This window comes from Fistularia commersonii, chromosome 13, assembly GCF_037954325.1.
Source record: "Fistularia commersonii isolate RoL2024-O1a breed Wild chromosome 13, RoL_Fcom_v1.0, whole genome shotgun sequence".
Classification (NCBI taxonomy): Eukaryota; Metazoa; Chordata; class Actinopteri; order Syngnathiformes; family Fistulariidae; genus Fistularia; species Fistularia commersonii.
The window spans coordinates 7,771,398-7,793,208 of NC_141296.1; the positions used below are offsets into that span (position 1 = coordinate 7,771,398).

At 39.7% G+C, this 21,811-nt stretch overlaps 2 protein-coding genes across 2 annotated transcripts; both read right to left on the reverse strand.

Annotated features, from left to right (window-relative positions):
- Positions 1-10,760: 10,760 nt before the first annotated feature.
- Positions 10,761-12,338, reverse strand: mid1ip1l (MID1 interacting protein 1, like). Its single transcript, XM_086158781.1, has 2 exons — positions 12,197-12,338; positions 10,761-11,963 (listed from the first exon to the last, which is right to left on the reverse strand). The coding sequence occupies exon 2, from the start codon at positions 11,884-11,886 to the stop codon at positions 11,392-11,394; it is 495 nt and encodes a 164-aa protein (XP_086014907.1). The 5' UTR covers positions 11,887-11,963; positions 12,197-12,338; the 3' UTR covers positions 10,761-11,391.
- A 3,091-nt stretch (positions 12,339-15,429) lies between these two features.
- Positions 15,430-21,771, reverse strand: tspan6 (tetraspanin 6). Its single transcript, XM_086158151.1, has 8 exons — positions 21,508-21,771; positions 18,817-19,005; positions 18,671-18,745; positions 18,485-18,580; positions 18,093-18,245; positions 17,036-17,119; positions 16,221-16,305; positions 15,430-16,098 (listed from the first exon to the last, which is right to left on the reverse strand). The coding sequence occupies exons 1-7, from the start codon at positions 21,592-21,594 to the stop codon at positions 16,237-16,239; spliced, it is 753 nt and encodes a 250-aa protein (XP_086014277.1). The 5' UTR covers positions 21,595-21,771; the 3' UTR covers positions 15,430-16,098; positions 16,221-16,236.
- Between the last annotated feature and the right edge of the window lie 40 nt (positions 21,772-21,811).

Consider the following 21,811-nt stretch of genomic DNA (forward strand, 5'->3'; position numbering starts at 1 on the left):
TCTGCCAATCACTTCTTCATCCCCTCTATTGCCTGCACCAACATGACCATTGAAGTCTGCACCTATTACCACTGTCATCGCTGGAGATATTCTGCATCATTTCATCCAACTCATTCCAGAACTTCTCCTTCACCTCAAACTCACATTCCACCTGTGGGGCATAGCCATAGCTCAACATTGAGCATCACACCTTCAATTTTTTGTTTCATACTCATAAGTCTATCTGAGAATCTTTTCAGCTCTAGAACAGTCCTAAAAACACTCCTTCAAGATAACTCCTATTCCATTTCTCTTCCTGTCAGTACCATGATAGTGCAACTTAAAGCCTGTTCCTAAGCTTCTAGCCTTTCTTCCTTTCCACCTGGTTCTCCTGGACACATAGTATATCCACCTTCCTTCTCTGCATCATGTCAACCAACTCTACCTTTTCCAGTCAAAGTCACTACTCTCAGTCCCAGACAATTGCCTGTCCTCTTTTCTCTCTGCTTCTGACCACATCTTCTTCCTCTCCTTTAACCCACAGTAGCCCAATTTCCACTGGTACTCTGTAGGTTATCGGCGATCATTGTTTACTTGGGCCTCGACCAATCTGATATGAGATTACTAGGTTTGATTGTTTTGGCAATTTTTGACGTCGGATGCCCTTCCTGACGCAACCCTCTGCATTAATCTGGCTTGGGACCAGCTCAGGGAGACAATCACCCGTGCTTCCCCGAGGCTGGCTCAGGGAGACACCGGCCCGTGCCGCCCTGAGGCTGCATTAATGGCCAGAGACATGAATGTGTAATTAAAAGTTGCCATTGTAACTGGCAGAGTATCTTAATCTATACTGAATTTGCTGAAGTGTAATGAAAAAATGTGAATACCAAGATTAAATCAATAGCCAACTCATGTTTAGAATGTGTTAAGACCATACTGTAGTGGAGCAATGAAGGACCAGCGATGTGAGAAGTGCAAAACACATGTACCTGTTATAATGTGAATGCTTTGAATCAACAATGTGGACCTTGAATATCAAAGTCGAGAACAGTCTCTAAATGAAAGTGGTCCAAGTCAATAATTCTCAAGTGATGGTTTATGTGTGTTTGGGTAAGTGCTTCCCTGAAAGGGGCATTTTGGTTTCAGTGAATCCACTAGAGGGAACCAATGACAAAAAAACAGCTATCATCTGCTGCCCATTTCTGTTTTGTGACTGATATCATGACTTCACAGTATCATTCCCTACAGATTTCTTTCAATAAATACCTAAAAAAAAACTTGAAGGGTCCCAAGCAGCTAACACAGATACCATTCCTATGCAGGGCAGCAACCCAGTACCGAATTAAATTTGCCAGCCCATGGTGGGTGTTTGAGGCATCTTAATAAACACTGAAAGGCAGAACACTGCTAAGACAAATAAATATATGTATGAGGATCAAATCCATCACATTGATTGCATGCTGTAAGCATGCCTTAACTCTTGATAAAAGTAAACAAAATGTTCCTAACTGATAAAGTGAAAGGACGTCCCAGATGAGCACCAAAACTTCATTTTTCCCCTGCCCGTATGCTGTCCATTTCTACTCCACTATGATAGCCTTGAACAACCACCTACCTAAATCTCTATTTAAATGAATTGAAAACATGATTAGAAGGCCTTCAAATGGCAGGTTTGCGTGCTGTGACAATGCTTGTTGATTCAGTAAGGAGCCAACCACCAGGAGGAGCATCATGTGAGATACATTATGACTCCTTTAAGGCTTGAAATGCAGCTGTTCATGTCACCCTCGGTTACTTGACATACAAGGCTCTATCCATGCACACCGTTCATGTTATTTTGTGATGTGACAACCTCCTGTCCTTATAGTAAAATAAAACACTGATCTATTTTATTGATGGTATGAGACAATTGATGTGCCTTAGTCACACTGAAAGACTCCCTATCTGTCATTAAGGATCTATTAAGTGTATGAATACAAATAATGTGTAATTCATAAATTGAATTATTTCCATTTAATAACAGGCTGCGGATTGAGCTGCCAAAGTCTCAACCTGTAACTTTCTTGGAAGCATACAGGCTTCTGTTCGATGTCTCCGTGTAAGTGTGAGCAGCTGAGATGATCAATTGTACTGAGATGTGACCTGCCATCTCCCCTCATATGGCCCCACAATACAGATGGTCCTCACCACGCAGTAACCTGTTCTGTGCTCGTGAGGTTACTAGAGTTCAGCCAACGCTGGCGACCCTGCTTAAAGTCCCAGCACTGACAGAGTGTGGCTGCTGAATGTTTTGTGTATGATGAACACTAAAGAAATACAGCTATGACTCACTTGATTTGCCTCTAAATTTTGCAGTTTAAAAGTTTCATTTGGTCAACTATTTAGAAATGCCCGTATGAAGAACAACTAGATTAGTCAACACCAGTGAAGTAATGTAGTTTGTATTTTGGGGATCCTGGGGGATTTTTTTGATGCTCTTCTACATGAGAACTTAATATTACATAAAACACAGAGCTGGGCGCCAAGGTCCGCCTTCACCACCAAGCCCCTGTTAGCCGCCTCTGTTCATTGGCCTCCCGCTTTGGAGCAGGACTGTGTCATTGGATAAAAATTAGGGCAAGTCTGCACAAGACCTACTGACAGACTGACATGGAAAGAGGAAGCGAAGCCACCCTTTTGTGGTTTTCTTATTGTTCTCGGATGGGCACACAAAAGCATGTACATTCAATGAAATGTGCTGGTGAAATGTATGTGACAGGGTTTATGTTTCAATTCTTTATTTCCACCATATCTTGTTATTCTAATCCCTTTTCATATATTAATAGTGCAATGTTTTTGTGCTTGACTTTATGTTTTACAGGTATATATATATATATATATATATATATATGTATATATATCTATTTTGCAATGGTTCTTGCACTTGGGTAGGTTCACGGAGGACATCTGTTGTATCTGTGAACAGTGCTCAGACCGGCTTATGTAACACCCCTCTTTGAAAAAAAGAAAAAGAAAAAAAAAAGAAAAAAAACATACACACAAAGCATACAGGGGGAAGTCCTCTGTACTTAACTGGCATTTAAAGCTCAGCCCAGATACTTCCTTTTCTCTCGATCACGATTGAAAACAGCTCCCCGTACTGCTTTGCCGACTGCTGACCGGAATGTTAAACAAGCAAGAATGAATGTTGTAAACTGCCCAAACGGTCCTTTAGACATTTTGGGATGCTTTAACTCTTGAGACGGATCAAACTTTCTTTAATTTCTGTTACATTTGCAATTTATCCTTTGTCTGTAAGCAGATGGCCGTGTTCGTAGTGAGCAGTGTGTGGCTGTACATTAACACCTCCACAAGACTTTAATATATACCAGCTATATGAGTAAAGGCATTCATCCTGTTGATATCAAGAAACAGTGTTGCTGTTTTTTTAGCTCAATAGTATATGACTTTAAATATAACAACTAGGAAAATATCTGTAGAGGTTCTCAGTCATCAAGGTCATGGGGAATTCTTGTCGTGGCAACTGGACGTGAATTTCTTCACTTGAAGACATTTTTCTCCCTCATCCTAAAGGCTTCTTCAGTTCTATTGACCAGTGGGGAGTTTCCGAATATAACCAGGAAAAGAAACTCTTGGTCAAGTATAGTCCCTTTCTATTTCAAGGGGTCTGACCTTGTCCAGTTACAGAGGCCCCTTTTTTTGCTGCCAACATTTCAGCCATCCTGCACGTGTCTCACAAACCTGCTGACCTCAGGGCATCTGATTGAAACTGAGAAACTTTGCACTATGTAGCCATGTGATGATTAAATACTTTTTCTTCTTTTACTTTCAGCTTTTTCCGTCAGGGGTTGCAACAGCGAATGAACTTTCTCCATCTAACCCTATTCACCCTATTCTCCTCTTTCACACCAACTGACTTCATGTCCGTTTTTACTGCATCCATAAATCTTTCTTCACCCTAAATGAATGACTATACCTCCACACACTTTCATGCCATACATTTGCATAAAATTTCCTCCAATGGTTGCATGGCTGATTGGCACAAAATCAAGAAATTTCGGAATGATGAACATATTTTTCCAAAGGAAAGAAGGAGGGTAAGAAATTTTCCCTAAAAATCAACATGAAGTCACTCTAAAGTCAGCATGAGAAGAAACAATTTTTTTTTTGTCAGTTAAAAAAAACAGCTGGAGAAAGAGGCCCAATTGGAATGATTGTTTATTTTCGGTTACCTTAAGTTAATGGGTTTAACTCTTTGAGTTTGTACGCAAAGTTGGCATGACATGGCAACATCACATCAAAAATATGAATTGGAATGATCTGCCTCAGTTCACTTCAAGATATTCCATTAACTTTCATTTGGAGACATTGACCAGTTGTTTGGTCCAAACGGTTTTCCCCGGGACAAATGGTTTTGACATGACATGTATTTGAAAGATAAAGGAACAATAGGAGCCAAGGGACCTGCAAAACGCCGCCCTTGAAGTCAAACCCTAAAGCAGTGAAATTTCTCAGCTTGTTCTAACAACAACAAAAAAAACACTTGAAGCAATACATCAGTGGTGAGGTGTACACATGGGAAGCTTTTGAATAAAACCTTTGAAAGTTTTCTGTTGCTGCAAATATTGAACTGAACCATCACTAATCTTGGACTTTGCATATTCAGTATCGGCTCCAAAAAAGTAGTGTTATCTAAAATGGTCACTGAGGTGTTGTTGGCCCGCAGTAAGAGAAGTAGAGCATGAAAGCACACTATCTGGCCGCACCTTCTTGCAGATTCTCAGATATTGTTTGCGGTCCAGCTCCTATTTAATGGTACTTTCTCAGTAACCACTGAGTATTCAATTTGCTTCTATGATTCCTGTTTTGGCTGACAATGAAAGTTAAAAAGTAAATGAAATTGCTTTTCGATAATATCAGAGAGACAAAAACAGTGCTGAAGTTTGGTGCTTGATAAACTGTGAACCTTTACTACAGACACCAGAATCAATGCTAAGATCGATGTCTTTTGTCTTTTGATTAGCGCAGCCCTAATATTAGCCCTAAAATAGACTAAAGACAAGCGGGAATATACACTTTTTGCACAAGGTTATTGTCTAGTTTTGTTTTTAATTAGTTGTCTCAGTAATTTTGTCATAATATCCCTCTAGATAGAGCAGCTTAAGTCTGCAATTCTGATATGAGCCTGTGGCTTTTGATTACTGATTTACCCAGAATATTCACTTAAATTCCATGGCTTCTTCAGAATTTCGGGAACAGCTACAGCTAATGAATTACAGATTGCATAGCTCTTGTACTACATATCCCTGTCATTGTTTCTCAGGGACAGTCAAACGGGGAATGAGCCTTTTATTGCCTGATTTGATACACAAAAGGAATGACTGTCTTTCCTTTTTTCTGCTGATGATTGTGGAGAATTGAGAAAAGCATGAAAATGAATATAAAGTTATCCCATATTCTTGTGAAACCATTCCAGCTATTGTTTTATAAAATTTGACCATAGGGGCATTCCTCTAAGGTACTCTCACTGGAAATAACAATGACTCCAACAGCTGATATGAGCAACACTCGAAATTTCAGAAGAGACACTATGATATTTTTTTTTAAAAACAAATCATCAATAATGCACTGAAACAAGCTGTTTCTCTGAGAAAAAGAATGGAAAACATAGTGGCTAGACTTCTTCCTCTACTTCCTCTTCATGCATTTGTCAAACAAAACCAATAGTGAACACTTGCGATTGGTATTGTCATGAAATTGATGAAGAACAATATCAATAATATTGGCAATTATTAACTGTTGCGTAATCACAGCTCACATTTGTTTGTTGTCATGGTTCAGCTCTTTTGGGGCAACCAACTATGCAACCGTCCTGAAGACTATTTCTCATATTTTTGTTTTCTTAGTTTTGATGTTTCAGGATCAGAATCAAAAAGAACTTCACCCAGAGGGTCAGTTTAGCCTTGATAAACTGAAATGATCTATCCCACCGAAAGATAATACAGCATTAGCAACACATTTTTATCAGGTAGTTGTCTCACAGGTTCAAGCTGTACACAACTGTTTTAGCTAAGTTTCAAAGTGGGCTCTAGAGAGCCCAATCTATGCAACTCAGATGCAACAATGGGATATTTAGGTATCAATATGGAAAGAGTCAAATGGAGATGCAATGGAACATTAATACCTAAGTGAAGTAAAGCGCTGATGCACAAACATTATATTTTTGGGCATTTGTACCTTATTATACTGTGTTTCTTTTAGTACACAAATAAAAATCAATATTGATTGAAAATAAAAGCAAAGCAGATCTTTATGATTTCCTCTTACATCACAACTTGCTTTGGTTCATACAACAAAGCAAAATCTATTCAAAAAGCCTTACTTTTAAAGAAATTCTTGGCCAATGGGAAGCACATGAAAAGTGATGTCAAAAATGGGATTATTGTGTTTTGTGTGGATTGTGAAGATCTCTAGTAGCCCCACAGACAAAACAGTCCTTTATGAAAGTGAGAAAACGCACCCACACATGCACGCTCGTATGTGCACACGCGCACACGCACACACACACACACACACACACACATACACACACACACACACACACACACACACAGCAATGCCATTGTTCCCCTCTTTACTTGCAGATTAGATTAAATGCAGCAGCTGCCCAGATACAGCACTGTGTGCAGACCAGTAGAAACTCATCTTTCCATGGTCCATGTGTTGTGAAAAGCAAAAGATCGGCGTTTTCTGATTACTATCGCCACTCTACCAATCAATTGCAGCAACCCAAAAATAAGAACGAGGAGGTATACAACGTATGAGACTTGAGGAATGATTCTCATCATAGTCTTTATGCAAATTTTCTTTGTTTTTTTGGCTTCCAAAATTAAGCTATTCTGGTCCATCCTATCTATTTTGGCAGACATATCCCTCTATTCCTGAGACATCTGTAACTTTCTCCATAATACTTATTGGGGAGACTTTTCCCTTTCTTGAACGTGTTCTTGAACAAATGTTTGGTGTATGTGGCCTTGTTTATAAAGTCTGCTGAGTAAAAGTGTTATTGATATTAACATATACAAAATTAAAATGGGTTTATAAACACTGAAATGCCACATGAGACTGATGTTGAGTATAACCATCAATAACCATTGATGCCGTGCGCATTACAGGAGAAATCCACTTACAAAATTCGAAATGTGTGACTGACAGACAAGGCAGGCCCCTCTGAGGCGCTGCTTCAGACTGTAAGCTGCTTCAGCTGGACTCCACGCCCACTTGCCTCTTACATAACCTTCCACATTCCTCCCAGTATGCTCTGCAGAGAGTGGGCACATACTGATCATGTTGTTCAACAAGGACACCCTGGAAATGTGAGCTCTGGTCTTGGAGATTTTACACTGAGGGTTTTCCTGTGAACAAACACAAAAAGACGGCCTTGTTTGCAGAATCAGCTCAGGAAAACTCTCCCCATGTGAGAGTAATAAGTGTCATCACATTGCAAGCATTTTGGGCCAAATAAATGGTTTATTTTCCAAAAAACAAAAAATTCCTCCAGACAAGGCGTTATCAAAAAGAGTGGTGGTGGTGGTGGGAGTGCCTCTGTGGTTGAAAGATTTGATGAGAAAGTTTCTGTGTGAAAAAGAACATGATGTTCCCAGACTTCTCAGCTGTGTCGCCACACTGACGAGACAAAAGAACTGGACAGCAGTTTTTACCCAGATTATATATTTAGCAAAGATGACCTTAGGCTAAAATGTTGCTTGAAAAATTAACACCTGCAAAATATTGACCATCTAAAATCTATGGATTGCACAAGATAGCCATACATCTTTTTGGATAATTTAGAGAATCTTGGTTCTCGAAAACTCCAAAGTAGTTCATCCTCCATGCAAACGAGTCACTGCTAGATCACCACACGTCCGATCATGGATAATCCAACAATTTACAAATAATGACAGTTCATTCTGTAATATCCTGATTTGTGATGCAATTCACTATGCTGAAACACATTTTAATGTCAAAGATACACCAGAATACAAGTTTAGATTTGCACATGTGTTTTCACACTGAACCCTTCCACTTGTGTAATCATAATATCTCACTGACTACAATCAGAAACAGCTGAAAAATGTTAATAGATGCAATCAGTGAAGTCCCAAATTCACATCCAGACTACTGACACGCAAAGCATTCAACGCAGATGTCAGGTAAGAATTTACTTATTCAAAACAGTGAAATGTTTATATTAGGGTAAGACAATATATAACATTTACCAAGCTATTTGTAGATCAATATTTGTGCGGGTGTTTGGAAAAAAAAAGCGTCTTATGTACCTACTGTCTTTGAACCTGTTAGCATAGCTTGCTGAGCTACACAGTTCCACTGACCTTCATTAGCTAAGCTAAGGGCTCCATGAGAAAAGCCTGTTTACAGTTAAGCTGTGATGTCGGAGCGCCCGGGAGTCATAGAGATATGTAAATTACATCAGTGAAACGTGCTGATTCTTGTTAGCTCTGCAGCACAAGGCGGCGTAATGTAAAGTACACAATGATGTGGTCTTCAATATTTGTCAAACCTGACAAATTTAAGCCCTGGGGATGCCTGGTGTCACCATCCGCACAGAAATTTATTTATTTTCAGAGTGGATACATTTGAAGTTCAAATTTAGTCAAAACCGCTCTGTTTTAAGTCTTTGTTCACTTGCTAGCTTTAATATAACTGAATCATGCATTAAAGCAAACACAAATGATGTGTACTCAAGGAGCAGCGTTAGCATAGAAAAGTGTAGTGTAACCTGTGACCAACAGCAGTGAGACCAAACAGGCTGCCGGTATAAATATATTCTAATATATGTGTTTCTTTTGTAAAGTCACGTTATTGACCTTTAGCCATCACCCTTCAGCATCAAGCTCAAGTTGACTTGATCTGCCTCATAAAACAATAATCCCAGCTCTGTCTAGTCTTTTATGGCAGGAAGGCGGAATCTGTCTAGTCATTGAGGAAAAGTGAAACGGCTGCTCAGAAAGGATAGCAGACTAACATTGTCGTGCCAAGTTTATAATCATGCAACCTCATGCAGGCATGAGGTTCATGCAGCCTCTGGAGGCCTTTCAACACCAGATGCCTCACAAGTCTCGAGATCCAAGGTCTCATTGCACTGAACCCCAAGGCTGTAAAACATCACGCCTCAATCAAGCTGTGACAAAAAAAAAATTCAACTCCTTTCTCAATTTATTTGAGCCTATATTTTTGAACAAGATAAGGAGCTATGATCGGAGCACGGAATGTACTTTTATGTCCATGTTACATGATGAAACTCGTTCTCACCACGTTGGGGCCATATTAGATCTGAAGAATATTGCAGAGATGAATCTGATTGCACTCAGATTTCTCAAGCCATCAATGTGACCCCTGCCTTGCGCAGGCATGATCTGTATTTCAGGATATCAATGTCATGGTTGAGGAGAAATTTGATTGTGTAAGAACACACAAGAACTTTATTTTGAGCTTGAATATCACAAGAAGCAAAAAAAAAAAAAAAAGTGTCCAAATAAATAATTTATTCTAATGTCACAGTCAGAGTAAGCTTTAAACGTAAGGGTTATTACTAGTTTTATTGTTGGTCCTAGTGCACCCAGTAACTGATATTTTTTGAATTTAAGTTCTATCTTTTTAAAAAAATAATAAAATAGAAATATTGTCATTAGTATTCGGATTAATTGTCTGGCCAGCAGTCTTAGCGTTGGTTGACCCAGTTTGTCTGAGTGGGCTGTCCGGCACAGCCATTTTGATTTGCAGCCATTTGTGTTGTCTATTGTGAGTTGGAAAAAAAGGGGACTGCAGCATTTTAATGCATACTCTCAGGGCCTGTTTGCAGCAGATTTTTTTTCACTCCCCCTTTGACCGTGTTGCCCTGAGCTTGCCTGCTTGACACTGCATTACACAGTCTGCTAGTTACTGCTGTTCCTTTCAGAGGAAAAAAAAACCTTTCTTACCGGATTGGCTACTTCTGCACAAGCTGTTGCTAAGGGGTGGGTTGATACTGTGATGGATGGATGTGACAACCACACTGTCAGTTTAGTATTTCAGTTAACCTGCAGTGATGTCATGTTGATATGATGAATATCATTTTTCCCCTTTGAATTTAGTATCAGATCTAAATTGTCTGAGGAGTTAGCCTTTCTGAAGATTTTTATGGAGCAATTTAAATTGATTTGATTTTACCACATCAAACTAGGTCTTTCTCTACATCTATTATCAGTTACCCAGTTTGAAGGAAAGTTTAACATGACTACACCAACTGATGTTCAAATTTGGCATGTTTAAAGGGAACCCTAATCCATAGATAAATTAATCTGAATATTAAAAAAAAAATTATACTTTGAGGCCTTTAATGTCAGATGTGAATCCTGGTAAACAGATCAAGACTATTTGCAGATGATTGTGATGCTTGTCCAATTACAAAGTAGCATTTTGTTTGGCCTTACACTTAGCCCTGCAGTATAGTTGAAAATTTGCTTAAGCACGCAGGAAAGTTAAATATGGTTTGTATTCCGTTCAACCAATATTTGTTACAGATAAAATGCAGTGTCTGGGGGTCAGGAATGTTGCCTCATTTAAACAAACGTTAAATCCCCTCAGTTACATAAAGCGGTTAAACTTGTCTTGCATTGAGGAACAGAGTCGAACATAGTTCCTGTGGTTAAATGCAGTACAGCCTATGGATTGTGAGAGCAGTTGAGGTAAATGCTTCTTCAAAAGCAAACAAGTCAAACTTAAATCGTTCCAATTATTTATTTCAGCTGTTTGCATTTCTGCACAATATAAAAATTTGAAATATTCAAGGACAAGTACATGTCATTTCCAACACTGATGTTTGCACATGTAAGAGCCAATTGAACAGGACTTGAGGTTTTACAGAGAATCAAGGCACACCATGTTACAGAAATACCAGGACAGATGTAGAAAGTCTGCAGGAAGAGCTCCTTAGCGTTAACCTGACAGAATAACCAGCATTCACTTTCTCCTGCAGTTGAATCACTTTATTCATGTTTATCCGGTGAAAAACTCCTGGTCAAATTGGAAATAAAAAATAAAATTAAAAAAAAAAAGCGAAGACAAGTTTCTGCATGAATCAGAGCTGTGCTTCATCTGTATTGAAGAGATTCAATAAACCTCCACCAAGCTTAGGGTGCCCGCTGCTCAAGGTACAGCAAGGGACACATGCAGGGCGTCACTGGTTTCAGGGTTTTCAGCAGGGAGAAAAAGGGAAGTTGGAGTGTTGCTACTCTGGAGCCAGAGAAACCCTTGTCAGTTCACTGTCCATTTATACTTAGGATGGAGAGATAGAGCCCTCCTCACAACACATCCCAGCGCTGCAAGTCAAGGGGGTGGTCACACTCTTCTCTATCTCATGAAATTTCCTCCTCCGATCTCCCGCTTGTATCTGTTGGTCAGGTGGTCCGCTTGTATCGTTAGCTTGGACAGGACACCAAACAGTCCCCTGAGATGGTAGTGAAACTGGTGCTCCAGGTCAGTGTTGTCATCCAGCAGAAGGTCCCCTGTAACTGGCTGCTGTTGCTCCTCCTGCTTTACTGCCATCTCCAGGAAGCTGGCACCGCTGCTCATCTCCCTCTTCAGCAGCCCCCACTCCATGTCATTCTTTATGGACTTAAGAAGCAGGTAGTGCTCATACATGTCCCTCTGCTGTTTGTTGGAGCACGGAGGTTCATTGTTGTTGGCCTCCACCTGACTGGGCGCCTGCTCCTCCAGCGGCATGTCTCGCAGCAGGCTCGGCACCATGATGGTTTCATCCATGTTGTTGGCAGCTGCTATGAAGCGGTGCATAACGTTGATAAGGGAATGCTTGTTGCTGGCTGAGTCGTTGCTGATCTGCATCATGGTGAAGGCTTTTTGTTGACTTGTCACAGAGAAACTGGCAGGTGGCTTTAAGGCAGGGTGTTTTAGAGGCGGTTGCTCTGCAGGGAGAGTTGAGTGATCAGAAGAGAAGAACGACAAAACAATATACATTGAAATAACCATCTAACACACAAAATGCACGCTCATCTTTGAGTCTTGTGCTAAAACATTTCATGCACAGATTTCACTTTGCCGCACTCTCGCCCTGTTTTGTCTGTGTGACCTTGACTTACTGCTTAGACTCTAAAAAGCGGCTCTCCTCAGAGATGATGCGATACATGTTAAGACTGACCTGAACCACGAGGTAACCTGGGAAAATCCTTCTTGGTGTCCTGATTTGATAGACCAAGTTTTCTCAGGCTCCTCACACCACCCACCGGGAGGGAAGATGAAAAAATTCCTCACCGGTGCTGCAACGAACAAGCCGCTTATATACGGCACAGCCGGGTTGCAGTGCGGAAAAAGGAACCTCCAACCCCCTATCTCCTCGCGAAGCCCAATTGGCCAGTGAACAGGAAAAGGGGTGGGATCTAATAGCATCTGATCCAAAATTGGCCAATCACAATGCTTATAGTCACTTCTCCTCAAACCCCTTTGTCCGTAATCAGCTGCACCCTTGTTACTCATGCTTTACAGACATGTCGAAGCCTGACGGCAAAAAGGGACACCGTTTTTTTAAACTTCTCTTCAAGTTACGAAATCAAGTCCTTTCAAGTGTTTGTGTGTGTGTGTGTGTGTGTCCATTAAGTCTGAAGAGATAAAAAAGTTTGGCTTTATTTGTTACTTGCACCTCCTGCTGTCACGCTCAAATTGCCTCAGCAAAATGCCTTACAGCTGCTTTTCTTTGTAAAGCAGCGCCACCTGCTGGTGTAACTCAGAACCCGTGTTTTCCGCATCCCTCATCCAATGTACGGTGGGGCAAAAAGTATTAAGTCTGCCACTATTTTTGCAAGTTCTTCCACTTAAAAAGATGAGAGAGGCCTGTAATTTTCATCGCAGGTACACTTCAACAATGAGAGACAGAATGGGGGGAAAGAATTCGGGAATTCAGTGTTTTTTTTAATGACTTAAAAGGTAGATTTCTCAGTAAAATAAGTATTTGGTCACCTATAAACAAGCAAGATTTCTCGCTCTCACAGACCTGTAACTTCTTCTCCTCTGTCCTGTCAGTACAAAAGACACCTGTTCATAATCACCAACAGTCACACTCCAAACTCCACTGTGGCCAAGACCAAAGAGCTGTCAAAGGACACTAGAAACAAAATTGGAGACCTGCACCAGGCTGGGAAGACTGAATCTGCAATGGGTAAGCAGTTTGGTGTGAAAAAAATCAACTGTGGGAGCAATTGTTAGAAAATGGAAACCATTTATAGATATTTTCTTTCCAGTTCATATGGCAGCCTTTCAGTAATATTGAAATCAATCAAGGGAATTTGCAGAGAAAACAAATCTTTTACCAAAATGACAAAAAACAATGTGCAAATGTATCAAAAACTGAGAAAAGCCCCCTCTAGCCAAGAAAATCTCTTTTGCAACCATTACTGCTTAAGCAAAGTATTTTTTTGTGTAAATACTATTGTGAACAGACTTTTGTGTCTGCACCAACTGTGATCCCAGGGTCCGATGGGTGTAGGATAGCTTGTGCACTGTGGAAAGACTTCTGTAGAAAGAGAAGGGTCAGCAGCCACCTGCGCATTGGCTAGGTTTACCTCAAAGTCTGAGCGGCATTGCCCTCTACGGCAACAAAAACAAGCAAACACTCATCATCAACAGCCTCACTGAGGAGTTCATGGTTACCAGAGCAAATGATGCGCTCCAGTATTCGGAATCCGAGGACCAGAAAATATCTCAAGCTGGCATTAAGGTGAGGACTGACAGACTGTGGAGGGCACAGGAGGCTGTGGAGCAGGCAGACTAGTGGCTGCGACACAGAGAGCTTGTGGGATCTGTGGTGAGGGACCATTCAGGACTGAGAACCATACCAACAACCACCACAAAAAACACGAGGGCAAAGAAAGATGGGACTTGGTCCAACATGAAGTGAGGGCTTGGGTCGAGAAGCACCGTGCAAGCCAGATGGTGGGATTGAGACAACAGAGTGTAAAGATCAGATGGGACGAAGCCATGGATAAGACAATCTCGTAGCCTGAGTGGTGGAGGGTGGAACCCTACTGCATTAAATTCCTTATTCAGTCTGTTTATGATGTCCTACCCAGCCCAGCAACTCTTTTTTGTTTGGGCAAAGTCAATACTTTGGTGTGTCACTTGTGCCAAGGAAGAGGAACTCTGGGGCATATCCTAAGTAGCTGTCAACCAGAACAAGCACCGGCAACCACCAAGGAAGAAAAACTACCCTCCAAACTGAAAGCCCTAATAGGCCTCTTGGAAACAACTTTGTTTCCCTGAAAACATCATGCGAACCAGCCTTAGGCCAGGGTTGTCCTACTCTCAGTCATCCAAGCACTTCATTTCGTCGGAGCTGAGAGCTCCCTGGGAGGAGAGGATGGAGGAAGCTAGCTAGATGAAGGGGGAGAAAAACGTGGACCTGGTGGAATGCCGCAGAGGGGGTTAACATGCGATGTGCTTGCCCATTGAAGTTGGAGGAAGGAGTTTTGCAGGACAGTCACTCTGTAACGCCTACAGCCTCTTGGGCATCAGCACGCAAGAGAAGAGCCATCTTTGCAGCTTCAGAGGCTACAGAGAGCTCCATGATGGCTATGGATCAGGAGGTACAAGCAATGGGTGACAGCTTCTTGGACACAGTCTGATCACCAATCACTCCTGGTCCAGTCATGTAGATAGGGGGAGGGGGGTCTGAAATTTAAGACCCCAAACCTCCCATAACCCCTGGTACTATTACTGATGACATATCTGAGAAACTGCATCGTGAGATATATGCAAAAACTGTGGACCTTGTAAACACTCAAGTGTTTTGAGCACCTGATGTCTTCTTGCCGATAGCCTCTTTCAAGACAGTGGAGACACCATGCTGTTCTCTTGAAGACTTGAGTTAAGACGCTAAGAAGAATGTACTCATTTACAGCTTTAAAGTCTTTACAAATGTAAGAGACTTGTGATTTAAACATTAAGCTACACATTTGTAAGGAAACTTTATCATGGATGTTTAATGACTTCCCATCCATTACCTTATGTGACTGATGAAGTTTCAGGTGAAATTATTAGAACAACGTGCTGCAATACTACAAAAAATTAAAAAGATTAATATGTGGATTTTGCCAATTATGTTTATTTTTTTGAAACAATATATTCCCCAGTAAATTTAAAAAATTGTAGAAACTAAAATTAATTGACAAAACATCACAACATCTGAGGCTTTTAGTTTAAAAATTTGCTCAGATATATTGCAGATGGTTAATCTACCAGTTCATCCAATAGATTAAAACTATGTTGTTTAAATAGTTCCTTAAATTTATTATGCTCCAAATAACAATGTGTTGATTATTCAAATCTTGCAATTGAAGCAAATAAAACAGCACCAAGGCAGACAACTCTTCACACAATTAGTGACTGATACAAGATTTATCTTTATTTTTCTCAAATATTTCACATGCATCCACAAAAGAAAAACTTAACACTGAAAACTGATAAGTAGGGGTAACTCAAATTGGCACAAATTACTGCAGGATGTCAGCAGCTGTGAGCCAAGGTTAGCTTTTCACACAAGTCGGAGGTCCTTTTCTTAAACTGTGCATTCAGGAATTGATGGTGGAAACCTCTTGTGAATTCTTCTGGCTGTTTGGCTTTTAGTCACAAAATTCACATCGTGATGACAAAATGTTCATCATTTACCATGTATTTTTGAAAAAAAAATTACAAATTAAGACAACTACGTTACATAAAGACAAGAAATAGAAAGGATGACATTGACAGACTAGATAACTCAAGCAAAACGAAAAATCTATGTAATGACATTTATGCTGACAGATCTTCCCAATATATAATCCAAGAGCAACAAATTATCCTTGCAATGCCCAGGTCCCTGTTTTTGTCTATATGGTGCAGGTTTCCCTTTCATTTTCTTCCCTTAAGCGTATTCTGTTCCTTTGCCATTAAGGGAGATCAGATAAAAGAAAAAAAATTCCCCTATAAAAGTATAGCAACTAATACAACACAAGTTTAAAAATCACAGGATTCATTTAACTCAGTTTGTGTCAGGAGCTGCCCAGCCAGTACCTGAAAGACAGACAAAATGCAAATACTGGATTTGTCAAACAGACAGCATTTGCAGTTTTGCAGTACCATTTGCCATTTGTCTCATTTGTTTAATATTTAAAGCTTTAAGCCGCATCTCTTACCGGCATAGGTTCTCTGTTAGACCATCTCATACTGATTGTTGGTTATGTATCGAGACAAGCAGCAGGCCAGGAAGATTCCAATGAGCTGAGCAGGGAAAGACATTTGTACAAAACGGATACAACACGGTTAGACACCATAAGTCATCTGTGTTATTAATTCATGCAAACTTTATTGTGTACAACATTTTGCTTTTGAATTTCAAGTAATGCTTCATATATCAGAGTGTTCAATACTTAAATGCTTGTATATACAGAGGCAGCCAAACCATTGAGCTCAAATGATTTGTAACGAGCTATAAATATCTTACAAGTGGGTTCAAACACCACTTTCTTATCATACTATAACCATGACGTTGTTGTTCCTGATTTGTTTCGTCTTTCATCTTGAATGAAAAATCATATTGTTTACTCTTTTATACATTATTAATAGAGACTGTTCTTATTTTCTATACAGAGAAGTAACTCTTTTGGAAACATTAATTATCACATCATTTCTCATATATATGAATACCAGTGTTTCACTGGTAACATGACTTGAAACTAGTGATAGAGAAATTACAGAGAACCATTATAGCCAACAGTGGCAGCACGTCTGTACACTTCTTGAAGGCAACTCCTACTTCAAAAGTAAAAAAAATCTGTCTCTTAAGACCCAAAAGCTCCTTGCCAACTGTGTCTATGTGCAGACTGGTGCTGAGCATGTTGAGAGGCTATTCCTCCCTAAAAACAATAAGAGGCAAGTAACGGCCAGACAGCTGGACAATGATCAGAAAGTCTAGCGCTTTGTAGGTAACTTTGTGTTGCGACAAATGTACCTGGAAGAATGCAATTCCAAAGGAAATCCCAGCAATGATTCCTAGGTTGGACTCCATCACGTGGGTCACCAGCGCAAAACAGCCCTACACAGCAGCGATATAATGTCAATGATTCCTAAACATCTCAACAAACAAATTTTTTCATCAGTATGGTTTTAATTATTCCTCTTCAATTTCACTCAAATCCAACAAGCAAGTAAAACATTATAAATTCTAGACTCTGTAATAGTGATATTAAAAATGTTTTCAGTAGTGTTATATTATAACACTCTTTAGGAATGGATAATCATGTCAGGTACACAACAAAATTATTTCCATTTTATATACATTTCTATGAGTTCATCTGAATTAATATTTAAATAAAGGAATTAAAGCATTGTGTCACTGAGCTCAAATTTGAAATATGATTTCAATAAATGACTAAATTATTTTTTGTTACTGCTAGCCAAATTCCTACCGATACTCTCACTAAACTATACTGCTCAAAAAAATAAAGGGAACACTTGAACAACACAATGTAACTCCAAGTCAATCACACTTCTGTGAAATCATAGTGTCTACTCAGGAAGCAACACAGATTCATTTTGACTTGTTTTAAGGACATTACATCAAAGTTGGATCAGCCTGGAGTGTGTTTTTACACTTTGATTTTGAGTGTGATTCCTAATCCAGACCTCCATGGGTTAATACATTTGATTTCCATTGATCATTTTTGTGTGATTTTGTTGTCAGCACATTCAACTGTGTAAAGAGCAAAGTATTTCAAAAGAATATTTCATTCATTTAGATCTAGGATGTGTTTTTTAAGTGTTCCCTCTATTTTTTTTGAGCAGTGTATTTTAAGTATCTGATTTGCAAGTTAGTAAAAAAGAAAAAATGGAAAAAAGACTAAATTAGCAAATAATATTGAAAACTATTTTAATCCATAAGTTTCAGGCGTCTGCAACAGTACAGTTATGTGTGAACAATACTTCACAGGTGATTTTAAATATCTATCAAAATGATATATGGTATTCCCTTGGCCTTAGTAATAAATACCAGTCAAAAATGTACTCACTGTAGTGTAGACTTCCTTCTGAGCCTTGTCCAGGTCAGTCAGTGTCTCTGGTGAGCAGTTACTGACTTTACAGCAGCTGGCAGGGATCCCCTTCTCTTTAAAATAGTCGGTCTCATTCCAGTCAGTATAATTTTTTACTCCGCAACAATGTAGCTACAAGTAAATAAGGTAACAATAAGTCAAATAAATGGGATGAGTTTCCGGTTGGAGTCAGAGCAGATGTTTTAGTGTTCCTACTCCTGTGAGCGAGGTGCTTAAGAGATTTGATTATTCTAGGTGTATAAATATTAGTTCTTTAAAATGTCCTCACATAAGCAATTGCTCTTTGTTTTTTACAATGAGACAAACAACTTGGATAACAGCATCCGTGTGGTGGTAGCTCTTCCACTTACAGTTCTCTGGATGGTGTCGACTGCAGTACGACTACTTTCCGTGCTGTTGTAGGACTTTACAGCATTTGTGTAGGCAACACCTAATTTAGCTTTTATCTGTAAAATTAAAAAAAAAAAAAATATATCATAATGTATTAAGCTGCCACGCATTATTTATCAGCAGTCATTTTTTATATAACTACTTGCCTCATGCCTGAAGATGAAGCCTGACACCCCTGCCACAAGCTCCGCAAGGAAGACCACAGTCAGGAACATTGCGTACTGAAACAATAACAAAAACTTACACAGATGTTCACAAGTGAAGGAACATTTTTTTGTACCCCTTCACTGACCAGTTTGAGCATCCATGGACTGCCTCGGCATGTAGCGAAGCAACCAAACAGTCCAAAAATAACAATGGTGGCTCCCGTACCGATGAGGACATATGGTGCGTTAGTACTGTCGTCCGCCACCAGGGAGAAATAGGCCTCAAGGCTCACCTTCCCCCACACCCCAACAGCCAACAGGATCATACCGGTGACCTAGGGAACAGCATGATAGTCAGATCTGATAGCAAAGAGGAAATAGAAAGATGATGGGGCTTCTAGGACGTCTGGCAATAAAGCAAATATGATACAGAATACTACTTGCAGAATTAACCCCAGTAACATTTCACCTGGTCATATTGATTTTATACATTTGGGCAGTATCTGCCAAATTAAGAAAAAGATAATGGATTTGATATTATATTAGACTTACATTTTTTCACAGTCTACTGGTGAATGTGGAGCACCATTTTTGGTAGGTCTTTGCTCATGCAGTACAGTTTGCCAATCATGTCCCTTATGCAGACTCATTTCAATGACTGAAAATATTGCATAATATGATAATGTATCATCAATTTATACCTTGATATCAACAAAGAACTCAAAAATTGGTAAACTGAGCAAACAGTAACACAAATGATTCAGGAAATGATGAGCAAAATAGGTAAATGTTTCTTTAAGTATTATGTTTGTATTTTATTTCAGTTATATTACTGATTTTTAAATGCTCATCTTTCATCTTGTTCTTTTATATATTTTCAGACGTCCATTGATTTACATTCCTTTGCTTATGTGGGCAATGTCACAGGTACAGTATAAGGGAGTTAGACAAGCTGTCCTTGCTCCCAGCACCACAACAGCTAGTGCTGTGGAACAACATGATGACACAGTAAGATGAGCCCATCCAAGACCTGACCAGATCCAATCTGCTTTGCTCCCCCTGAATCAAATATTCAACGATTTGCTGGCGCCTTCTTTCCTGCAGCTCGGCAGAAACATTCACTTTGAGATGAAGCATTCTCCTGTATTCAAAACCAAAAGAATGGAAACTACCACTATATAGATGGCTAGTCATGTGCTTTGTGCTGAACTACCATAACATGTAGAAGAGGCAAATCTGCTGAGAAAGCCCTAATGTTTCCTGAGCCTTCACCAAGTCTGGATAATTCTCAAGTTTACCCAGTGCCTTGCCTCTGAGGCAAAATGAGTGAGGCTTCATCAGTCTCCCAGCTTTGTTTGCTAAAGTCATATACATAAAAAAATCTTAATATTATTCTTTTCAGCACACAACAATGTCTACAGTCAATGTCAACAGGTAATTGATTTTGCTGCTTTAACAAACTCCGAGGACATAAAATAAGAACCATTAGCAGATGAGTTCTCCAAAAAGCTGATTAACAATGATTTTCAGTATTAGCCTACACTACTATCAGGGAACGGAAATGCCTACTTCACTAAATAAGAGAACACTGCCTGATTAATGTAATGAACGCCTTCAACTGATGTCACAGGATGCAAATCTCATCACTTGTAAAGATATATTTAAATCAATCAAAAGTTCTGTTAACATATACTGGGGATAGCTGGGAGGCAAGAGATTTTATTGAGCAAGGTATCAAGAGGTTTTCCTTTAATGTTGCCCATACAAGTCATTGGCCTGAGGACAGAGGTGGGGGGTGAATTAGTTCAACCAGCCAGAAGTAGCAAATTGACTGATAAAGCTACATGAACACATGCTAAACAACATGAACTTTGTGTCGGCTGTTGCAGCTTGACTTGTTCACTTTATGCAAAGATAAATAACTGCAAGATGTGCAACAATACATGCTCATAATCTGCTGAAGTGTAGTTTTTTTTTAATGACATTCACTATAAATCAGTTTTATGTATGTTTAACAAACTATTTTACTTCACGGACTAAATACACCCGAGCCATTTCACCTCCCTATGGTAGACTTAGATAATCTACTGTATATTAGATTCACGTTATATTATTCAACAGTTTTCTTGTTTATACTGTTTTTCTTTGCACATTGAGCATCTTGTGGAGCTTAAAACCCAAATCTCGTTGCACGGTACAACCTGTGGTCTGAGAGGACAGTCAAAATTATTCTATCTATATAAATCTAGAAATTTGACAAGGAAACCTGACTGAAATGTGCAGTATTTGAACATTCCAGCTCAAGATTGTTAAACTTGACCGCATAAAAAGACTTTTCCTCTCAAATTAATGTTTCAGAACACTAGAGACGTCCTTATACTCGACCGACCGACCGACAGATCCGAAAGAAGTCACCTAAAGGTGAGATCTTGCAAACACAGCACGAGTTTTTTTTCCCTTTCACCCCTACACGTCGTTTAGTATATTTATTAAAGATGGATATCCAGTAAAGTACAAAGTTGAGGGCTGAAAAAAGTGTCAAGACAAATGTTAGCCGGAAGCTAATTTGCCGAGGGGGAAGGACAGTTGATGAAATCAAGCCTTGAACGAAAAACATCTGTTGCAGTGATTCCTGCTGTCGGCGAATAAAATGTTTTTCTCCCTCACAACTGGCCCGGGTAAACCTTGTACTATGAACTTTATTCCGACGTAGCCAAGTCATTTGTCATTCCGGGAGGAATTACGGTAGCTTTGATGGCAACCTCCCTTTTTCCTTTTTTAGCCCATTGTTGCTCCTAGCTAGTTGTCCCCCATTACATGTCACACAGGCGGCTCACCCAAAATATAAGGCTGTAGGAGATGAGGAAGGTCTTCAGGCAAGTGATCACCGGCTTCGTCTGAAGCCGTCTGGACGGCGGCGACATGCTGGCTTTTTTCCGATTTCTCTGTAAATAATGAACGAAAAGTTTAGCTCAGAAAGCCGGACAGCCGAGGAGAAAAACTTCGGGGATGAATCCAAGAAAAGAAAGGGGGGGCGATTGTCGTCACTGGCCCAAATTCACTTTCCTGAGGGGAGATCAACAGTTTTCCAGCGTCAAGTCAGACGTCATTTAAAACAACAACAACAACGCCGCTCTAAGT